General features: G+C 43.3%; 2 protein-coding genes and 1 long non-coding RNA gene across 4 annotated transcripts in view; 2 read left to right on the top strand and 1 right to left on the bottom strand.

Annotated features, from left to right (window-relative positions):
• The window catches only part of LOC310640833 (scaffold attachment factor B2-like), a 63793-nt gene extending 62834 nt beyond the window's left edge, over nucleotides 1-959 (bottom strand). Inside the window, exon 1 of the mRNA XM_083363355.1 lies at nucleotides 571-959. Within this exon, the coding sequence (XP_083219481.1) occupies nucleotides 571-768 (198 nt within the window). The 5' untranslated portion in view covers nucleotides 769-959. The remainder of the gene's footprint in view (nucleotides 1-570) is intronic.
• Nucleotides 1-21515, top strand: part of LOC310641964 — a 222014-nt gene that overhangs the window by 38391 nt on the left and 162108 nt on the right. The gene's annotated exons all lie outside the window — the stretch shown is intronic.
• The window catches only part of SAFB (scaffold attachment factor B), a 38694-nt gene continuing 25449 nt past the window's right edge, over nucleotides 8271-21515 (top strand). The window contains exons 1-8 of one of the 2 annotated variants that reach the window (XM_083363335.1): nucleotides 8271-8729; nucleotides 12629-12716; nucleotides 13613-13677; nucleotides 13780-13977; nucleotides 15100-15162; nucleotides 17971-17998; nucleotides 18916-19462; nucleotides 21296-21342. In XM_083363335.1, coding sequence (XP_083219461.1) covers nucleotides 8478-8729; nucleotides 12629-12716; nucleotides 13613-13677; nucleotides 13780-13977; nucleotides 15100-15162; nucleotides 17971-17998; nucleotides 18916-19462; nucleotides 21296-21342 — 1288 coding nt within the window. In that variant the 5' untranslated portion in view covers nucleotides 8271-8477. The remainder of the gene's footprint in view (nucleotides 8730-12628; nucleotides 12717-13612; nucleotides 13678-13779; nucleotides 13978-15099; nucleotides 15163-17970; nucleotides 17999-18915; nucleotides 19463-21295; nucleotides 21343-21515) is intronic. The other variant, XM_083363336.1, reaches the window with a different exon arrangement.

The raw sequence follows: 21515 nt of genomic DNA, 5'->3' as shown, positions 1-21515 counted from the left end.
CATAGAATTAAGGCTACTGCTAAGCTTGTAAAGCCGCCCTGAGTCTTCGGAGAAGGGCGGGATATAAATGGCATTAAAATTAAAAAAATAAAATAAATAAATAAAAAATAAAATTTAAAAAAAATGGTTGTCCAATCTCTCCTTAAAAACATTTAGTGACGGAGCAGCCACCAATTTGTCTGAAATGGTATAGGGTTTCCTGCCTTAGCAGGGGGTTGGACTAGATGACCTCCAAGGTCTCTTCCAAATTATTATTATTATTATTATTATTATTATTATTATTATTATTATTATTTATTATTATTATTATTATTATTATTATTATTATTGTTATTATTAATTCTGCAGGATCTTAAAACCAGACCCAACGCTGATGAAGATTCAAGCAGATAGCCACGAATTTATCGGGGAATCCCTTAACGTCCAGTTCCGAAGGCGACTCTTGAGTTTATCGAGTCTACATTCCGCACCACTCCAGAGATGAACGTTGCGCTGGGGGCGCATGCGCGGTGGAGTTAACCCCTTCAGTCCCCCGCCAGCCCTCCCAAGAAGGCTCAGCGCTCTTCTTACCTTCCGGAGCCGCTCGAGAAGGACGCTCTTGTTGCCTCCGCTGTCCAGGTTGCGCTGCTTCAGTTCGGCCCGTAAATCAATCACCCGCAGGTCGCTCAGGCGGCGCCGGGTCATGCCGCCTCCGGAGCTCTCCGAGCCGCCACCGCTGAGGGAAACCGTCGCTTCTGCGGCGAGCCCGGCCTGATTCTCTGCCTCCATAAGGGAAGACTGTGGAGAAAAAAAAGGGAAAAAAAACAAGCGACTTCTCGGGCGGAACTTCGGCTCGCAAAAAAGAATAATAACGAATTAAAACTCCCAAAAACTATTAACCACAAATTCCCGAAAAAAGATAACGTCTATGCGGGGCGCGCGAGCGCTCCCGGCACGCACAAAATGGCGGGTGATCTTCTCTCTCTACGCACGCGCAGAACTGGCCTGGTTGAGGGATCGCTGCGCATGTGCGTTCTTGCCTACGCGGCCTAATGGGGGAAGAGGCGGACGGGGCGCGTGCGCGACGTGAGGAACGGCGGAACAAAGCGACCGCGGAGAAACGAGAGAGAGAGAGAGAGCTGGGAGCGCATGCGCCCTGAGCATATCTTAGCCCACCTTAGATGCGACTAAATATAGGAAGACGAGTCGCTTGCTTGAATAGGAAATGGTGCTGACTAAAAATAGAATTTTTAAAATGTGCAAAAGCCACTGAAATTCAGAAATAAAAAGAACAGAATTCATGTAAGTTCAATAATGCTTTATATATATATATATATACATACACACACACACAAATACACGTATATATACATACACACAGACATACACACACACACACGTGCACAGGTGCAGGTAGTACTTACCACAATTGAACCCAAGATTTCTGTTGCTAAGTGACACATTTGTTAAGTGAATTTTGTCCCATTTTACAACCTTGCTTCCCGCAGTTGTTAAGCGAATCACTGCAGTCCTTTAGTAATACGGCTGTTAAGTAAAATTGGCTTCCCCATTGACTGTGCTTGTCATAAGGTACGGAGAGGTGATCACATGACTCTAGGACATTGCAACTGTCAAATATCAAGTCAGTTGCCAAGGACTCAAATTCTGATCCATGGAGATGCTACAGCAGTTGTAAGTATACAAAATGGTCATAAGTCACTTTCAGTGCCATTATAACTTCAAACAGTCACTAAATGGATTGTTGTCAGTTGAGGACTATCTGTGTATACACACAGAGAGAGAGAGAGAGAGACTTATTGCTGTCAAAAATAAACCTTCAGAAAATACAATATTTCATTTGTAAGATGCTTCTAGACAAGATGGGCAGCACAAAAATCTAATAAATACATAAATAAAACAAATAGCTTCCTTTCCCCCCCAGCTTTAAATTTTTTTTTAAAAAAACCTAAAGCTCCTCCCAATCCAAAATTAAGAACGCATGCACAGCTTGAATTATTTCATGTATTTTATGCAGGAATCATCGTGAGAACCGTTCAGGTTTTTCTGAATCTACGCCGCTGCTTGGATTATCGTTTCGACATTTCAAGGAACCCCAGTTCTGACTCTGATCCGGATGTCGCAGCTTGCAGGGACCGAAGAGGTGAGCAGGGGAGGTTGTGACGGATCCTGGTGAACTTTTGGGAGGGGAAGCACCCTTGAGGAACTTGTTGCCTTGCAAAGCATGACAAGAAATAAAAAAAGAGGGGTCCTTGGTGCTCTCTGAAGTAACGAGGTAAATAAAAATACATCGTTCCCTGGAAATTTCGCTTTAGAACAGACGTCCCCAACCTTTTGGATACCAGGGACTGGTTAAGTGGAGATAGGTTTTTCCTTGGACCTTGTTTTTCAGACTCGTTGGTGGCATGCCACGGTCCACGGACTGGGGGATGGGGGCCCTCGCTTTAGAAATACTCCTAAAAGCATAGGAAGGTAGTCCTCGTTTAACAAGTACAGGGCATCCTCAACTGACAACACTTCATTTAATGACTGTTCAACGTTACAACAGCATTAAAAAGAAGTGACTTAACGACCGTTTTTCACCTTTACACGACTGTTGCTGCATCCCCATGGTCACGTGATCAAAATTCAGACGTTTAGCAACTGACTCACATTTACGACGATTGCGAACGTCTGCCAAGCAAAGTCAACGGGGAAGCCAGATTCACTTAACAATTTACTAACTTAAGAGCAGCCGTGATTCGCTTAACAACTGTGGCGAGAAAGGTTGTAAAAAGAGGCAAAGTTAACTGAAATGTCTCAATTAACAACAGAAAATTTGGGCTCAATTGTAGTCATAAGTCTGTATCTTAGAACAACAACCATTTGGAAATTTGATGGTAAATAAAATACTAAAAAAAAAAAATATTGGGTGAACCAAATCCAAATTTCTGTACCTGACAACATCACACATCAGGGAGAGGGCAATGCTAGCGTGGCTGCATAAGAGAACTGAAGAGCAGTAACTAGCAATATTCAGTGTCTCTTTTTTTTTCTGTCTCTGTCGTGTGGTTCACTTAGCGACCATTTCACTTAGTGGCCATTGTTCCAGCACCAATTGTTGGTTGTTAAACAAGGACAAACAGTATTGGGAAGAAACACATTTCAGGCGGAGCTTATTTATTTATTTATTTATTTAATTTTCTATACCGCCCTATAGTCTTCGGAGAAGGGCGGGATATAAATGGAATTAAAATTAAAAAAAAAAATAAAAAATAGTCCCGAAGGACTCAGGGCGGTTTACAGGGCAATATTTAAAAGACAATATAAAATTAAGATTAAAAAATAGAATTAAAAAGAATTCAATTAATTAATAGCCCAACAATAAGACAATGTTAAAAACTTGAAACTAAAAAACCCCTCAGTCCAGGCCAGATAGATTTTATGCCCAGAACTGCAATCTCTAATGCAGGGGTGTCAAACTCAATTTCATTGAGGGCCGCATCAGCATTGCGGTTGCCCTCAGGGGGCCGGGTGGGCGTGGCCTACTGGGTGGGCGTGGCTAGAGTGCGTATGGCCTACTGGGTGGGCGTGGCCAGCTCTACATCGTTTGCATCAAGGGGGCCTATGGGGGCCTGGGCAGGAGTGGGGCAGATCTGGGGGTCTCTGGCAGAAGGAGGGTCTCGGCCAGGGCCAAAGCAGTGGGGACCGTTCCCTCACTTTTTCCAGGATGGCTTCGCGGGCCACATGAAACCACTTTGCGGGCCGGATCTGGCCCCCGGGCCTTGTGTTTGACATGTCTGCTCCAGGCCTTCCTGTCCTCTACCATCTTCTGGAGTCTCTTTAAGCTCACGCCTACTGCTTCAGTGACTCCATCCAGCCACCTCGTTCTCTGTCATCCCCTTCTTCTCTTGCCCTCCATCTTTCCCAGCATTAGGCTCTTCTCCAGTGAGTCCTTCCTTCTCATTAGGTGGCCAAAGGATTTGAGTTTCAGCTTCAGGATCTGGCCTTCTAAAGAGCAGTCGGGGTTGATCTCCTCTAGGACTGACCGGTTTGATCGCCTTGCAGTCCAAGGGACTCGCAGGAGTCTTCTCCAGCACCAGAGTTAAAAGGCCTCCATTCTTTGTGGTTTGGGGGGAGGGGGAAAAAGACAACAGGAAAGGTTTAATCTTTTTAAACAAATGTAATTAGTTTTACCCCCTTTAATTGAGTGAGTCTGTGGCTTTTAAAAAGTTTTCTTTGAAGGTAAACTGGCTTAATTTAAAGCTAAAGCTTTTCGCAATCGCCAGAGCCTTTCTGTTTTGGATTGTAACAGGTAGTTTAAAGAATTAAAAAAAACAGCATTTGTGTTTCTTTATCTTCTTGCTTTGCACTTGATTACTGTTTCTTTAAGGGTACAGGGAAGACATGGGGGGGTGCATTCTTACTACACTGTGGAAGAGCTCAGAAGGGCCAACCAGCTAGCTCAGGAGTCTACTAACTTATAAATTTTTAAAACCTGTGGACTTCAACTCCCAGAATTCCTCAACCAGCCATGAGGGCTGAGGAATACTAAGAGTTGAAGTCCACAAGTCTTAAGAGGGCAAAAGTCTGAAGACCCCTGAACTAGCTGGTAGTGGTACATATTAATAAACATGGATAAATTCATCATACGTTTGTCAGTGTGTTGTAGAAAGAAGAGGCTCACGCCAGCTCTTAAGGAAAGGAAAAATTTATTGCGCAGGTTCAGAAGGCTTAAACAAAGCAAAAGGTCTGAACCCTGAAGGGCTCATGAACAGACATATTTATACACCTCTAATTCCTAGTTATACATTGTTATACATTGTTCCTTATATGGTTACATCCTGAAAATTACATGAAGTACGTGTAGTTTCACAGACAGGATATGGCATCCCAATCATCATCTAACTTAAGGACAAGACTGTTTGTTTAAACAAGGACTTTTAATACATTCCTCTTTTTTTATTAAAAAGTTTTATAAAAGTTACAATACAAACCCACCCCCCTCCCCCTCCCCCACTTCCCAGAACTGAATACAGGATTACAAAAATAACAATCAAAATCTAAATAACATTAACCAACTATATATGTAACCAAGTTCCTAATGCATTTTAACTCCCCTTTAACATGAACACAAACAAGATAAAAGTAAACATAATAATAAGAACATAAAAACAAGATAATATCCATATTATTAAACAATACTAATAATAAAAATAATAAAATATAATAAAAACTAATAAAAATACCATAAAACATACTAATATTAATAATATCATTCTATAATTCATTCGTAAGCTAGATAAAACTCTTTAGTCCCATATTTGTTCTGAATATAATCTATCCATCTTCTCCAAACCGAAATTTATGTATCTTGTGAATGATCCTTCAAATAAGCAGAAATCTTAGCCATTTCTGCCAAATTTGACACCTTAAGTGACCAATCTTCTATAGTAGGCAAACTATCTTTTTTCCAATATTGACCTACCAAGACAGTGGCCGGGGGAATATGTGTAGTTACGCTATCAGGATTATGGCTACCTTGATCAGCGTCTGCCCTAAGGACACGAATACATTTGTTTACACAATTACTTTAGTACACTTCCTCTTTATTTGCAAGGGGAAAGTGATTCAGCAAAGGAACAGCCACCGAAGAAATTAAAACTGGTATTTTTTTCTTTTTTTTCTACAGTTTGTAATAGTTTATTAGATTATAGAATACACCAAAAATACAGAAGCAAATAGGAGGACACAGTGGGGAAGAAAAAGGGGGGGAAAGTAAGGGGGAGAAGGGAAAAAGCATTAACATTGAACCTCAACTTTTTACTTTTCCATAATATTATAAACTATACCAGGGGTAGGCCACCTTGGCTCTTTGATGACTCGTGGACTTCAACTCCCAGAATTCCTGAGCCAGCGTGGCTCAGCTTGGAAACCTTTCCCTTTCCCCTCAGCATGGCTGGCTCAGGAATTCTGGGAGTTGAAGTCCACGAGTCACAAAAGAGCCAAGGTTCCCCACTCCTGAACTATACCAACATATGAATCTAATCAATAAAATCCAAAATTCCCCCCCCCCTTTTTTTTTTTAGTCATCAAGTTTTTGACACCTTACTAAGCACTGCTGGTACTCAAATATTGCCATGTCCTAAAACTGGTACAATCTGAAAAGGTTGAAAAGCCCTGCTTTTTAGAGGGTTGTCAAGGCCATTTGGAGCTATATGCAAGGACTATGAATCCTTCCATTCCCCACCATCCAGTCAGAGCTGAACAAGCTTCTTGGATGAGGTCTTCAAAGGTCTTCAAAGAAAAACAGGGAAGTCCAGTTGCCTCTTGAAAAAGCACCTTTGAGGCTTCCTAATTGACTTTGCTTGTCAGAAGGCTGCAAAGAGGGGATCACATGATCGGTGGGATGCTGTAAGACAATAAATTGGAAAACCGGTCATAAGTCACTTTTTTCACTACCGTTGTAACTTCAAACAGACACTAAACAAACGGTTGTAAGTCCAGGACTATTTGCAGTTTATTGTTCCAGTCAATTCTTGTCCTCGTATGTATTAATGCTATATGATTTTCCAGCTCTCCTACATCTCAGTGTTTACTGTGTTTTGTAAAAATTATTAAAAAAAATAATCCTCAAAAACATTCATAGTAATAACCTGATAATTAAATCCATCTGGTTCCGGAGGGAACATGATATATAATTTGGATTGCAAAAAATGCAAATAATTATGTTTGTAAGTTGTAACTGTTGTAAACAAGGGCAGAAATCAATTCTTTAGATCAGGGGTTTCCAACCTTGGCAACTTTAAGACTTCTGGACTTCAACTCCTAGAATTCCTGAGCCAGCCATACTGAGGGGAAAGGGAGAGGTTTCCAAGCTGAGCCTTGCTGGACTTCAACTCCCAGAATTCCTGAGCCAGCCATACTGAGGGGAAAGGGAGAGGTTTCCAAGCTGAGCCTTGTTGGACTTCAACTCCCAGAATTCCTGAGCCAGCCATACTGAGGGGAAAGGGAGGTTTCTAAGCTGAGCCTTGTTGGACTTCAACTCCCAGAATTCCTGAGCCAGCCATACTGAGGGGAAAGGGAGAGGTTTCCAAGCTGAGCCTTGCTGGACTTCAACTCCCAGAATTCCTGAGCTAGCCATACTGAGGGGAAAGGGAGAGGTTTCCAAGCTGAACCTTGTTGGACTTCAACTCCCAGAATTCCTGAGCCAGCCATACTGAGGGGAAAGGGAGAGGTTTCCAAGCTGAGCCTTGTTGGACTTCAACTCCCAGAATTCCTGAGCCAGCCATACTGAGGGGAAAGGGAGAGGTTTCCAAGCTGAGCCTTGCTGGACTTCAACTCCCAGAATTCCTGAGCCAGCCATACTGAGGGGAAAGGGAGAGGTTTCCAAGCTGAGCCAGGCTGGCTCAGGAATTCTGGGAGGTGAAGTCCACAAGTCTTAAAGTTGCCAAGGTTGGGGACCTCTGCTTTAGATGTGTTTCTTTTTTTTTCTTTCTCTTTCTTCTTCGCTTGAGTTTTACTGCTTTTCATTTTTTTATTTTATCTCTTCACACATTTTTCCCCCTAGTTCTTTACGTTTCATTAGTTTGCCACAGTTGTTAAGTGAATCACTGCAAGTTAGTAACATCGCTTATGAAGTGAATCTGTCTTCCCCAAAGACTTTGTCAGAAGGTCACAAAAGGGGATCATGTGATTCTGGGACACTGCAACAGTCATAAATATGAACCAAACTGTCCAAATTTTTATCATGTGAATATGAGGATGCTGCAAGTGTGAAAAGCAATTTGCTTCCTAAGTCTTCAAGAGAGGATCTTTGTTTGGGGTTTTTTTTGGGGGGGGGAACTAGAGGAAAACAACTCCAAAATCTTTTTTGATTTAACCCTGGTAACTTTTCTGTCATTTTAATCAATAAATAAAAAAGAAAACCCCACCGCAAGGAATGTGGAGGTTTAAAGTGCCTTGAATCAAGTGTTTCTCAAAATTGGCAACTTCAAAGCATGTGGACTTCAACTCCCAGAATTCCCCAGCCAGGATGGGGAAAACTCTGCTCTAACTGGTTTAGCTCTATATAGAAGGGCGGGAAAGGAACTCGCTAGCGCGTGCGCGGTGGAATCCCTCACGCTGCCTCCCTCCCTCCCGTGCGCGCACTCTTCGCGAGTGCGCCAGCCCGGCGAGTTTCGGCCTGCCGCACGTGCGCAGGTTCTTTTTTTCCTCCTCCTCTTCTCTTCCCCCCCTCCCTTCCCTCCGCGCAGGCGCACCTTGAGCGCCCCTCCCGAGGCCGTACTCGCCTCTCGGTGTTTAGGCCTTCCCGCCATTTTGTCTGAGGGGGAGAAAGAACCGGGCCGCGGCGGGCAGAAAGCGGTTTGCGGCGAGAATTAAAAACCTAAGGAAGCCGTATATAGAGTTTTTTTTTTTTGCTCGGCCACCGCCATCTTTGCCCCGCGACTCGTTTCGGTCGCTTCATGTGAGGAGAAAGCGGCGCCTGGAAGCTCTCGCGGATGGCGGAGGGGGCGCAAGGGCCGGCCGGGCCCGTTGGCGAAGAGGAGACGGCGGCTGCGGCGGCAACAGCAGCAGCGGCGGCGGCGGGGCTGGCGGCTCCTTCTGCGGGCGGCTCCGGGACGACCCCCGCGGCCTCGGCCCCTCGGCGGCGCCTGAGCGACCTGCGGGTGATCGACCTCCGGGCCGAGCTGAAGCGCCGCAACCTGGACACGGGCGGCAACAAGAGCGTCCTCCTCGAGCGGCTGCGCAGCGTGAGCTTCCCCGGCCGCCGCGGGGGGAAGGAGCGGGGCAGCGCGTGGCCAAGGACTACAAGGCCCATCCCGGCAGCACCGCCAAGGGGGTGGGATTCGCTGGAGGGCAGCCTTCCGGGGATTACAACCCCCATCAGCCCCGCCTTGGGACGATAGGAATTGGAAGTCCTGTCTTTAGAAAGAAGGGTTTAAGGCAGCCTTCCGGGGATTACAACCCCCGTCAGCCCCGCCTTGGGGATGATGGGTCGTGAAGTGCTGTCTTTAGAAAGAAGGGTTTAAGGGAGCCTTCCGGGGATTACAACCCCCATCAGCCCCGCCTTGGGGATGATGGGTCGTGAAGTGCTGTCTGTGGAGGGCAGGATTTAAGGGAGCCTTCCGGGGATTACAACCCCCATCAGCCAGGCTTGGGGCGATAGGAATTGGAAGTCCTGTCTTTAGAAAGAAGGGTTTAAGGCAGCCTTCCGGGGATTACAACCCCCATCAGCCCCGCCTTGGGGATGATGGGTCGTGAAGTGCTGTCTGTGGAGGGCAGGATTTAAGGGAGCCTTCCGGGGATTACAACCCCCATCAGCCAGGCTTGGGGCGATAGGAATTGGAAGTCCTGTCTTTAGAAAGAAGGGTTTAAGGCAGCCTTCCAGGGATTACAAACCCCATCAGCCCGCCTTGGGGATGATGGGGGCTGAAGTACTGTCCATGGAGGGCAGGATTTAAGGCAGCCTTCCAAGAATTACAACCCCCATCAGCCAGGCTTGGGGCAATAGGAATTGGAAGTCCTGTCTTTAGAAAGAAGGGTTTAAGGCAGCCTTCCGGGGACTACTAGGGGACTGGAGACTAAAAACCCATGAAGAACGGTTGCAGGAACTGGCCATGGCTATAGTGAAGAGAAGGACCAGGGAAGACATGATAGCAGTCTTCCAATATTCGAGGGGCTGTCACAGAGAGGATGGGAGTCAACCTATTTTCCAAAGCACCTGAAGGCCAGACAAGGAACAATGGATGGAAAGTGATCAAGGAGAGAAGCAATGTGGAATTAAGGGGAAATTTTCTTACAGTGAATCAACCAATGGAACTGCTTTGCCTTCAGATGTTGTGGGTGCTTCATCATTGGAAGCTTTCAAGAAGAGACTGGACAGCCATCTGCCAGAAATGGTGTAGGGTCTCTTGCTGGGGGGGGGGGGGTTGGTTGGTTGGTTGGAGAGGACCTACAAGGTCCCTTCCAACTCCGTTATTCTATTGTAGGATTACAACTCCATCAGCCAGCCTTGGGGATGATGGGTGTTGAAGAGGTGTCTCTGGAGGGCAGGATTTAAGGCAGACTTCCAGTAATTACAATTGCCATGAGCCAGCCTTGGAGTGGTAGGAATGGAAGTCCTGTTTCTAGAAAGAAGGATTTAAGGCAGCCTTCCAGATGTGACAGATTACAACTCCCATGAATCAGTTGGGAGGATGATGGGAACTGAAGCCCTATTTCATTGGAGGGAAGGATTAAAAGCAGCCTTTCACAGCACTTTCGCAGCCCTCCACAGAGTGGACTACAGCTCCCAGTCATCCATGTCTTGGTTATCCTAAGGATATCTATGGTGCAACTCCCATTATTAGCCACCTGTCTGAGGTTTAGCCCATTCTCCCTGGAGGGCAGGAATCAAGGCAGCCTTGCCCCAACTTGCTGGCCTTCCGGAGACAAGAGATTACAACTCCTGTCAGCCAGGCTTGTTGGGAATTGAATCCACTCCGGAGGACAGGTCCTCCAGAGAGAGGCCGCAACTCCGCCCCTCAGCCCTCTCCTCTGAGAGTGATAGTTAAGTAGCATCCAATCCAAAGTCACTGGATCTGGACGGGGGTGTTGAAATCAAAAGAGGGAAGTGGTTTGAAGAGAAGTCAAAGTGGGTGGGGAGAGCTCAGTGGGAATGTAACAAATCCCTTTGGTTCAGCACCCTTTATTCTGTTGGGAAGCCCTGATGCATCATCCCCCTTCCCTCGTTCCCAGCAATTAATGATGTATGGTAGGATTGGCAGTGGATATAGGAGACCAATTTTGTAATCGTGATCAATCTCCCTAAGGAGAGGTCAGCTGGATTGAGCAAAAGGCTCTTGTTATCTGGCGTCCTGTTTTCTGCAAAGCCTCTGGGAAGACTCCCAGTAGAATACGAATACTTGGCACTTTCCAGCTCCTATTTTCACCAACTGGCATTTGGAAGTGGTTATGGTCTCCACTGTGATAGCCTCAATTTCCATGAATTTGGGTTTTCCTCTGCCTTCAGTTTTACATCATTTAATTTCAGTGGATGATCTTGCACCCTAGTACTGTGAAATTCATGGAGGAAAAAGCTATCGAGAACAAATAAGAATCTAGTATTCTGAGATGAATGACCCGATTTTAGCATAGGCTTTCTGAATTCATTATTCTCCTTAAGGCTACATGACCATTCATATGGAGGTTTCAAAAATTACAGCTCAATAGCCTCCAGAATGAGAGGCATTCTGTCGTCTCTAACTTCAGAGTAGGATATCTAAATCTTATGCCGAAAGATCCATAGGAAACGCTGGGAATCGAGAATGGTGATTGATTCATCTGTCTCCATTGAAATAGCAATAAGTAACAGTAATTAAAGAATGGATTCTAAAGAGAATGGAATGAGTAAAAATGTGTGCTCTTTTTGATGTTTGTTTTGCTGTAGTTTACATTCTGATCCTGTTGCTTTCAGTAGCTGTTTATCCCTTGTTTTAATATCTCCCTGTGGAACAGTCACTGTTAATATGAGTGTGATCTTTGTAGTCTGGAAGGGTGTTTGGTCAGATTGAGCGGAATAAGGAGTTTATGAGAAGAAGGAGAAGAATTGTTATTAATCAAGAGTTAAGATTTAAATGGAAAGTGTGATTGTGAGTAGATTGAAGGTGTATCAGAGAAAGAAATGGAATTAAAGGACGAGAGAAGAAAGTTATAAGCAGCAGGTGGAAATGAAACAGAAGGTGGTACCTAGGAAATTAATAGACAAATGAGGCATTCAACAAAAAAAGGAAGAACTGGAAAGTGAGAAGGAAAGCCAAAGCTTTCCGCAGAGGAGAAGGGACTGTTAAGCAAGGGAAATGAGAAAGGTAGGACTAGAAATAATTTATGTGGGAAATAATAGCTGGAATTGAAATCCAGAAAAAGAAATGAGATTCTAGCACAATAAGCAAGGGTGAAGGTTTGATGAACAAGAGAAATGGGTAAGAGGAAATTGGCCGAGTTGAGGCATAGAAAGAGGTTCTCATCCTGTGGTCTGCGGACCCCGGGGGGGTGGGGGGTGGCGGTGGGGGGAGCGGGAATGTTGTTACAGGAGGTCCGCGAAGATTTGAGGAAATGTTATGATTTAAATCTTGAGTTAAGTCTTGGTCCATGGCCACAAAAGGTATTAAAAGGTGGCGAATGAAAGGTTGAGAACCACTGTATTAGAGTTTTCAACAAAGTTATTTGCTTATTTGGAAAAGTATATACCGACCCGTTCCTTAAAAGCTAAAATGCCATGCAGTCATGGCATGAAAAGAGAGGAAATCAAAAAGCTGACGTGGGAAAAATTGGAGGAAGACAAGGCAAAGGAAAGGCATATATCTCAAGTAGGGGTGGGAGTTTTAGAGTAGGAAAAGGTAACCTGGCAGAGTTTGGGAGAAGAGAGAGGATTTGGATGATGTCAGCAGGGAGAAGAACGAAAAATTAAAAGAGGCAGATAGGGAATAAGAAAAGATTAAATCAGACTATGAGAAGAAAAGAGGTAAAATGGAGATAGGTAGGGGTGTCTGTCCACTGCGAACAGAGGAAATTGTTTGGGCATATGGAACAGAAAGACTTGCCTTTTTTCTGGCCAATTCAGACACCAGTTGTTCTTGCTGTAAAACCTCACATTGTTTCCTCCTGACAGGCCATTGAAGAAGAAGGAGGGAATCCTGATGAGGTTCCCATGGCCTCAGAGAACAGTAGCAAGAAAACCCCCAAAAGATCTATAAAAGGTACAAGACAGTATTTCAGCAAGATTGAATTGCGTACGTGTGTGTGTGTGTGTGTGTTCAGATTGCAAACCTGTGGGGGTGTGTCATTTTTTTCAAAAAAAAGACGCAGCTCGATGCTAGATAAATAAAAATAAGTGGGATCTGCAGCACTACTTGGCTTTGTCATACATTCCTGCTGCTGACAGAAGTCATTTTTTGTTCTCTACGTGACATTTTAATGTATGGTTCCCGAACATATTTAATCATCTGAGCAGTTTGGGAATTGCGATATCCTTTGGTATTTTCAGAAGGTAGCTTTTTATGATTCTCCAATCTCTGGTTTAATGAGAGCTTGCAGGTCGCTTTTCTGTTTCTTGGCAGCTCTATCTTGGGTCTAGTTAGTTTAGAATTCATCACCAGAGTTTGCTGTTAGCATAGCTGATCTGTAGCACCCTTCAAAGTCAGCTATGACAATTGTGCAAGTGTTCTGAGTTAGGAAGCAGTGGTCAGCCAAGTTTTGTCTGTTAGTCTTTTCTCTTTTTTTTCAGTAATCACATTAAAAATGATTCTTAACACTTAACGCTTCAAACTCTTGGTGATCAAAATCTGAATTTTGGAGCGCAGTTTTATCCATTGTTTTGCACCTCAGTGTATTTTGTCAAACTATAGGTGCTTATTTCCACTTGAGCTACATAATAAAATTGACATTATCTGGCAATAATGTGTGTAATGTAAACAAGGCGTGGCATATTTAAAATTATCTTTTGCGGGGATTCTTCCTTTACACTGAAGTTGGCAATTATTTTACCCCTCTGTAAATAAAGGCAGCGTATCGCTGACTCAAACTTTAGTATATTGTTTCTAAGGACTAGTTATGTTAAACTTTCTAGCAATATATTAAAGCTTTATTCTTTTAGGACGTAAATCAGAAGAAGAAGGGGGTGAAGACAATGGATTGGAAGAGAATTCCAGAGATGGACAGGTATGGTTGGGGGGGGAGGAAGAAAAATTGTGTTGTTTCTTTTAAAGTTTTCAAGTTACAGTGAGAATTAATTTCCCTTTTTCTCTTCCACTTCAACCACAGGAGGATATTGAAGCAAGTTCAGACAATCTGCAGGATATTGACATGATGGACATCAGCGTGTTGGATGAAGCTGAAATAGATAACAGCAGCGCTGTGGACTGTGCAGATGACTACCGATCTGACAGCATTCTTGATCCTGACAAAGACAACATGGATATGGAAATGAAAGAACTTCCAGAGCAGCTGATGGAAAGTGAGGTAGGTCATTGGGGGCATATTTCATTATTTATATCATGCCGGAGATGTGCCCACAAAGATTAAGGCTGACTACTCAGAACCAACATAAAAACCTCGCTCGGCTAGTTAGCTTGGGGCTCCAGTGGGGAAGCATCACAGTGGAGGCGAGGCGGCTGATCGATTAACAACTGATCTTATCTCCCCTCCATCCTGCCCCCACCCTTCCCTATTTTTAATTGGATCATATTGTTTGGCTTGTATTACCTATCTGTAGATAGATATTTTATTATTGTAAGCCGCCCAGGGTCACCCTGTGGTAAGATGGGCAGCTGATAAATTTTATAACTAACTACAGGTTGTCCTTGACTTACGACCACCATTGAGCCCAAAATTTCTGTTGTTCGGCGAGATGTTGCCTGAGTGAGTTGTGCCTCATTTTTGCAACCTTCCTTGCCACGGTTGTTAAGTGAATCACTGCAATTGTTTTAAGTTGGTAATACGGTGGTTAAGTAAATCCAGCTTCCCCCTTGACTTGGCTTTTCAGAAGGTCCCAGAAGGGGATCACATGACCCTGGGACACTGCAACCGTCATAAATATGAATCAGGGACCAAGCATTGGAATTTTGATCACATGATCATGGGGTCGTTACAGAAGTCCTAAGTGTGAAAAATGCTCATAAGTCATTTTTTCAATGTTGTATCTTTGAAAGGTCAGTAAACAAACTTGTAAGTCGAGAACTACCTTTAACATAAAGGCAGGAAGAAAGAGAAAGATAGAAAAAGAAATTCAGTCCCCTATTGTTTTTCTGCTGGATATAATGTAAATAAATTGAAAGATTAGCTGCACACCGCCAGTTTTACTCCTGGCTCAGCTTGCTATTTCTGATGCCTTTCCTTCAGCAGTTGGAATGTTCAAAGGACTCACTCCTCTGAGAGTTGCTCAGGCTGAACGTCACTGGGAAACGAAACTTGGTCCTAGCTCAATGTGTCAATGAAATTTGTTACTTCTTCAGCAAGTTGCTATTCCCAGTGAGCATTTATAATGCTGGGGCACCAACATTCATATTCTGCTGATGGATTTTGCCCCTCTAGATCAACGATCAGCTTTTGAAAGGTGTATCTGTTTGTTATTTATTCTCTCAGGAGAATGGTGACGACCTTGATGACCAACTAGAGGCTGCTTCACCTGACTTGGCTGAAATGAAGGTAACTTGCTAGCTCTCACAGGCTTGGGAAATGTGTTGTAACCATTCAACCCACAACTTTTTTTTTAAGTGCCAAGTTAACTTGCCTTCTGGCCTTGTCTCTCAAACCAAGCCCAAATTCTTTAAAAAAAAAACAACCATATCTCCTAGAAAAAAGAGCAGTTGTGTTGGCTATTTCTGATCAGTGGGGCATGATGATCACTCAAACAAGTTTGCAGGTGACAGTTATGGGAAGGTTTTTGCTTTCCTTGCCCACTTTTTATTTATTTATTTATTTATTTATTTGGATGAGTCATGCGGCTGTAATTCTATTTTTACAGGGCCAAATCAGACAAGTACACCAATATTCCTTCACATGCTTCAGATTTCAACCCATTTCCATACCCAACCCTACTGGTTATGGAAATAAATTTTAATACATTGGAAATCTGAGGGCTGAGGAGGCAGTCTCTTCATAAACTGCTTTGTTGGGCCAGATAGCTGAAAGAGCTTTCTTATTTTTTTTTTATTTTTTTATTTTTTAATTCCATTTATATCCCGCCCTTCTCCGAAGACTCAGGGCGGCATACAAGCTTAGCAGTAGCCTTCATTCTATGTATATGCCTGCTTATTAGGGCTTTCACACACCCCACAAGCGGCATTAGTATGGCAGACATTTACAGAATTTTACTTTCAATAAATTGTTAACGCTATTTTTGTGATTATTATTATTTTTTTTACTGGTCTCTTAAATTTTTGGGCTGAGTTCTGTCTTACAAGGGCATCCTCTTTTTTTTCCTATGACTACTTTAATCTCGATTACCCTACCCTTTTTTCACAAAAAGATGTATAAATATCAGGAGACTGCGCCTCAAGTTCTGCGTTGCTTGTTTGCACAGGCAGAGATGGATTCAAAAGCCGTTTTGCTTTTCTAGAAGCTTGGTAGCCTATGGCTGAGAAGCTTCGTGTTTGGAAAAGAAATGCCTGTAATCAGGTGATGCTCTGGGAATTAAACGAGCTGGTTCCAGCCCTTGAGATTTAGATTCCTTATATGTATTACAGTATTGACACACTGTGACCCAACTATTCCTTTTAAAAATAAAAAAACTATTCCTTTTAAAAATAACAGCAGGAACCTAGCCTATGTGTTGTTAGCCGCCCTGAGTCCTTCAGGAGATAGGGCGGCATATAAGTCCCATAAATAAATAAATAAATAAATAAATAAATAAATAAATAAATAAATAAATAAATAAATAAAATGAAGAAAGAGAGAAAGAAAGAAAGAGTCCTAAATGGTTTAGAGCGGTGTCTCTCAACCTTGGCAGCTTGAAGATGGGTAGACTTCAACTCCCAGAATTCTACCCATCCTCAGGTTGCCAAGGTTGAGAAACCCTGGTTTAGGCTTTTATAAGTATTTATAAGTATTCATAGTTGAGTGCAAGGTAAATACCAGATGGCTGCAGCTAGGTTTTTTTGTTGCTGTTTAAGGAATCTTCTAGGCCCATGGTGGCGAGCCTGTGGCACCTCTCCGTGGGCACGCGTGCCGTCACCCCAGTCCTAGGCCTTCGGCTGGGTTTTATAAAACCTTTTTGCTTTAGGCTTCCGCCGCCATGTGCAAAAAAAAAAAAAGGTTCAATTTCAACTTCTCGCGGGAAGGAAAAAAGTTCTCGCCATGTTGGAATTGATTGATTGAACTTTTTAGTCCCACCCAGTCTGCCGTTACCACCGCAGCCACGCCCACCCAATGGGCCACGCCCACCCAGCACCTGACGATACGTAAGTGGGTCTTGGGTTGCAGTTTGGGCCCTCGGTCTCTAAAAGGTTCGCCATCACTGTTCTAGGCCTTGAAAGAAGCCATTAGATCATGGATCCTACCTTGTATTCATTTCAGAAATCTAAAGTAAACCTCCCCAACAAACGGCTGGCCAACTTCTGAGCATCAAACAGATAATAGCCTTCCACCCCTTTGAATCATTGAGTCCACTTTTGTTTCTGTTGGATATTTTTCCCCTTGATGGGGTTGGACTAGAACAGGGGTCCCCAACCTGTGGGCCACAGCCCACTACCGGTCCATGGTCTATTGGCAACGGGGCCGTGTGAGTGGCTGGCTGGTGGGCATGTGTGTCTACACGCACAGCCCCGCTCACATGAGCATTGCAGGCAATCTTGGCCTCTCATAAGCAATGGGTGCTCATCCGTGCGTACACACATCTGCCTCCAACAAAATCAATCCCTCTTTCTTCCTTTCCCCGCACTTTTGGGCTGCCAACTTGGAAAGATTGGGAAAATCCAAGGTCCCTTCCGACTCTGTTATTATGTCATGTTGTTCCCAACTAATTCTGAATGTTAGTCTTCTTGACGAGACATCTGTAATTCTGGATCAGAAACTTGTTTGGTGGCCTGCTTTCCCCTTTATTAGACTCATATAGGCACGCATCTAGACCACATGACTCTGGCCTTTTTTATTTTATTGTGGCTTCTTCTGTTGTCTTTCTTTCTCCCACCTCTCTTGCAATTGTATTCTTAGTATCTCTGAGTATTTTCAAGTACATGTGGATTAGAAAATATCTATAGAATCCTCTTACAACATGTTTGGAACATGTTAGCAACTCTCTTAAAATCCTACTTGCTTAAGAAAAGTACTTACCAATTTCACAAAATAACCCTGTTCAGTGTGAGATTGCCATAAAGGAATTGGTCACGAGGAGCAGATTACAATCACTTAATCTTAGGCTCTTTTCTAGATAGACCTAGAAATCACAATAAATGAACATAGAATCAATTATTTTCCCTTCATTTAATATGTTTTTCTTTCCTGTTTTTGCTGCAGGATTTGGAAGAGCAACATTCCGAACCAGGTATTTTTCTGTTAATTTCTTCTATTTTAAAAAGTACAGCAGAGGTAAGGGGCCAGTTCTTGGACTTTCTAGTTGTATCAATTAATTAATTACATGTCGGATAACCCACATAATTCTCTAGTGTGTAAATTATCTGGAATGCAATCATGATTCCATCTCTGTGAATTCATGCCTGCCACTTAAGAAGTGCTTTTTTTTTCTAGACCTGGGAGGAAAAAAAACACACACTTTGTTTTTTTAAAAGTCCTCTCTAGCTTCACAAATACACTAGAAGAAAGTTAATGTCAAATATGAAAGCAAGTCCTATAGAGCAGATTGTAGCATGTGATTGTGTGGTCAGTAGAGCAGAAAGGCTAGTTTAAAAGTTGCTGTAGGGAGACGTTGTGAGTCACAGCTTAAAAGAGAAGAAGCAAGAAGAGAGGTTCTGCGTGGAAATTTCCATTAAAAAAAAATTGCTATTTGCTTTTCTTGGAGTTACATGTTCATGCATCATCAGAAGACATTCCAGTTTTCCTGTTGGACCCGCCATGCTTTTAAACCAAAATGAAAGAAAGAAATTCAGAGTTTGAAATGGAAATGTGTGTTCTTGATGCATTCTGTTTAAGCCTCTTGGAATTCTGGAAGAAAGAACCTCTTGAAGATCTCTCAAGAATGAGCCAGACAGCTTTTGTTTAAACTGATAAGATCAGGGTTGGTTTTTTGTTTTGTTTTTTCCTTCATAGCGTATGATCTTTCTAAAATTATGTCTTAGCTTTAGGCATTTGAATGTGATATACAGAAAGCGTTTTTTTTCCCCAGTTTCTGTGTAGCTATAACCATACTGTTAAGACTGGCAGCCATGCCCGTTCCGCATATGTCTTTGCTATGTTTCCCTGGTGATTAAACCTTGTGCCATTCTATTCCTGTTAAATCTATAGAAAATGAGAAAATGCTCGACATTTTGGGTGACACTTGTAAATCTGAGTTCCTTAAAGAAGAAGAAGAAGAAGAAGAAGCGTCTGAATCGGAGCAGGCGCAGGAAGCAAATGAACCGTTGCCGGACAAAAAAGAAGACGAGGAAGACGCGCTGGCTGCCAGCACCCAGTCGGACGAAGACCTTGTAGATACAGACAGCCAGTCAGGCCCAGCGGCGGCCAAGAGCCAAGAGGACGAAGCAAAGCTCTTAGTGGTAGCGAAAGGGGAGCCCAGCGAGCAGACAGTTGAGGAAGCCAAACCGGACTCGGACTCTTTAGTGGTAGAGAGCAGGAGTGGAGGAGGAGGTGGAGGTGGTGATGATGATGATAATAATAGTAGCAGAGAAGCTCAAACTCTGAAAGCCAGTAGTGAGGAAACCGCGGAGTCGGACACAGGTCCCCAAGTGGTTAGTCCAGAGGCCGAGAAGATGGAAGTGAAGGCTAATGTTGAGGAGGAGCCCTCTGCCACTAGAGAGTCCTCTGCCCAAGAGGGTGGTGATCAGAACACGAGGTTTGTTTCTCTCCGTTTTAGCAACAAAAGGAAAATACCAATCCCTGATCCGCTGTGTCAGTATAGTATCCATCCAAAGAGCAGAGTAAGGTACCAGCCAATATGATACCCAGATTTATAATCCTGTAAGCCTTGATAACAGGTCAGCCTCTTATCTAGAAAACTGGATAAGAGAGGTTAACGCTTTCCATAACAGAGGAAGACTATACAGATGCAATCATTTAGAGCTTTCCGTGGTCTCTTTTCTCCGTGGTATTTTTTTTCTCTCTTTCCCCCCCCCCTCCAAGATCAAGACTGGATACATCTGATCCACAGGGTTTGATTTTAATTTTTTAATTTTAATTCCATTTATATCCCGCCCTTCTCCGAAGACTCAGGGCGGCTTACAAGCTTAGCAGTAGCCTTCATTCTATGTATATGCCTGCTTATGAGGGCTTTCACACACACACCCCAAGCGGCATTATTACAAAGTCAGCTTAATTGCCCCCCAACAATCTGGGTCCTCATTTTACCTACCTCGGAAGGATGGAAGGCTGAGTCAACCTTGAGCCAGGGCAAGTCTAGAAATCAGTCAGAGGCTACATAGGAAAGGGGGGGATTGTTACAGACGCACACCTGCAGACTTGTACAATAAAAGTCTTTTTTTAAAAAAAATCACCTGGCCCCTGAAGAATGTTTAGGAAAACTAGCCTCACATTCAGACCATCCTAAGGACAACCTGGTAAAATCTGTGGTTAGAGTACAGGTACTCCTCGGCTTTGCAATCGTGACAGTTCAGACAGTTTACAATGGCACTAAAACAGAGTGACATATGACCCTCTTTCACATGACCGTTGCCGCATCCCCCAGGGTCACCTAGTCAAAATTCAGACGCTTGGCCACAGACTCGTATTTGTGACGGTTGCAGCGTCCCGGGGTTGTTTGATCCCTTTTTGCAACCTTCTGACAAGCAAAGTCGATGGGAAAGCCAGATTCACTTAATGGAGGGTTACCAACTTATCAACTGCAGCGATTCAGTTAACAGCCGTGAGAAGAAAAGTCGTAAAATGGGGCAAAACTCAACCAATGTCCCCATAGCAACGTTTGGGCTCAGCTGTGGTCATCAGTTGAGGACTACCTACATGGTACAATTTGTGTCGATAGAGAAATGCAAGAATGCAGCTACGTACTTTTCCGTAGCAAAAGCAAAAATAACTGGATTCCTACCTGTAAGTGGAACATACATCCCCTCATCCTCCTTGAATCAATATTTTGGGGGAAAAATATTGCACCTGTTTATTTCTCCTCTGATTCTTAAGAATATTAATCTTCCTCTCTTTTTCAGTTGTGTAAGTAAGGGGTTAATACTGCTAGCGCTTAACAGTTTTATTAATCCATGTATAATATGGGCTGGTACCTTACATTTCTCCATTTTAGACAAAATGCTGCCTTTTTCCTTCTTTATATGTATACATATGTACAGCATACGTAGATAGATAGTTGGTCTATCAGAAATTAGGGCATTTCTTCAATTTGGCCTGCAAGCCCATTAAAATTCCTTGCTACCCTAAAAAAAAATAAATCCTTTAGGTTTTGTATTTCCCCTTTATTGTGCATTAAACATTGTTTTGCAACTTTTTATTTTTAATCTTTATAAAGTTCTTTTTTTTGTTTCTAAGCTTAAATTGTGAGTACTATAAGGCTGCTTTTTTAATTCACTGATTCATTTATGTTTAAATTGGGTAGGTATTTGCGTTCTAATGAATTTTTAAAATACATTATCATATATAAATAACCTTTTCTTCTTTCATTTCCTGACTCAATTTTCTTTTCCTTTCTCTTTTTTGTTCTTAGTTCTGAGGAACCCAAAGACTCCAAGCAGTCTACAAAAGAGGAAAAAGGTATTTGTTTGTGTGAAACTCTGTCTCGTCCACCTAACCCACGGGTCGGCAACCTGCGGCTCCCAGCCGCCCAGTGCGCACGCACCTCTTCGAATGGGCGGAGGTGCGCGTGCACCTCCGCCCGAACAGGCAGTGGCGCCGCTCGTTGGGAAAGCTGCCGCGGCCCGTTTGCA

This window comes from Vipera ursinii (assembly GCF_947247035.1).
Source record: "Vipera ursinii genome assembly, chromosome: 1".
Taxonomy (NCBI): Eukaryota; Metazoa; Chordata; class Lepidosauria; order Squamata; family Viperidae; genus Vipera; species Vipera ursinii.
The sequence above is the reverse complement of the archived record's forward strand: the minus strand, read 5'-3'. Positions and strand labels throughout refer to the sequence as shown.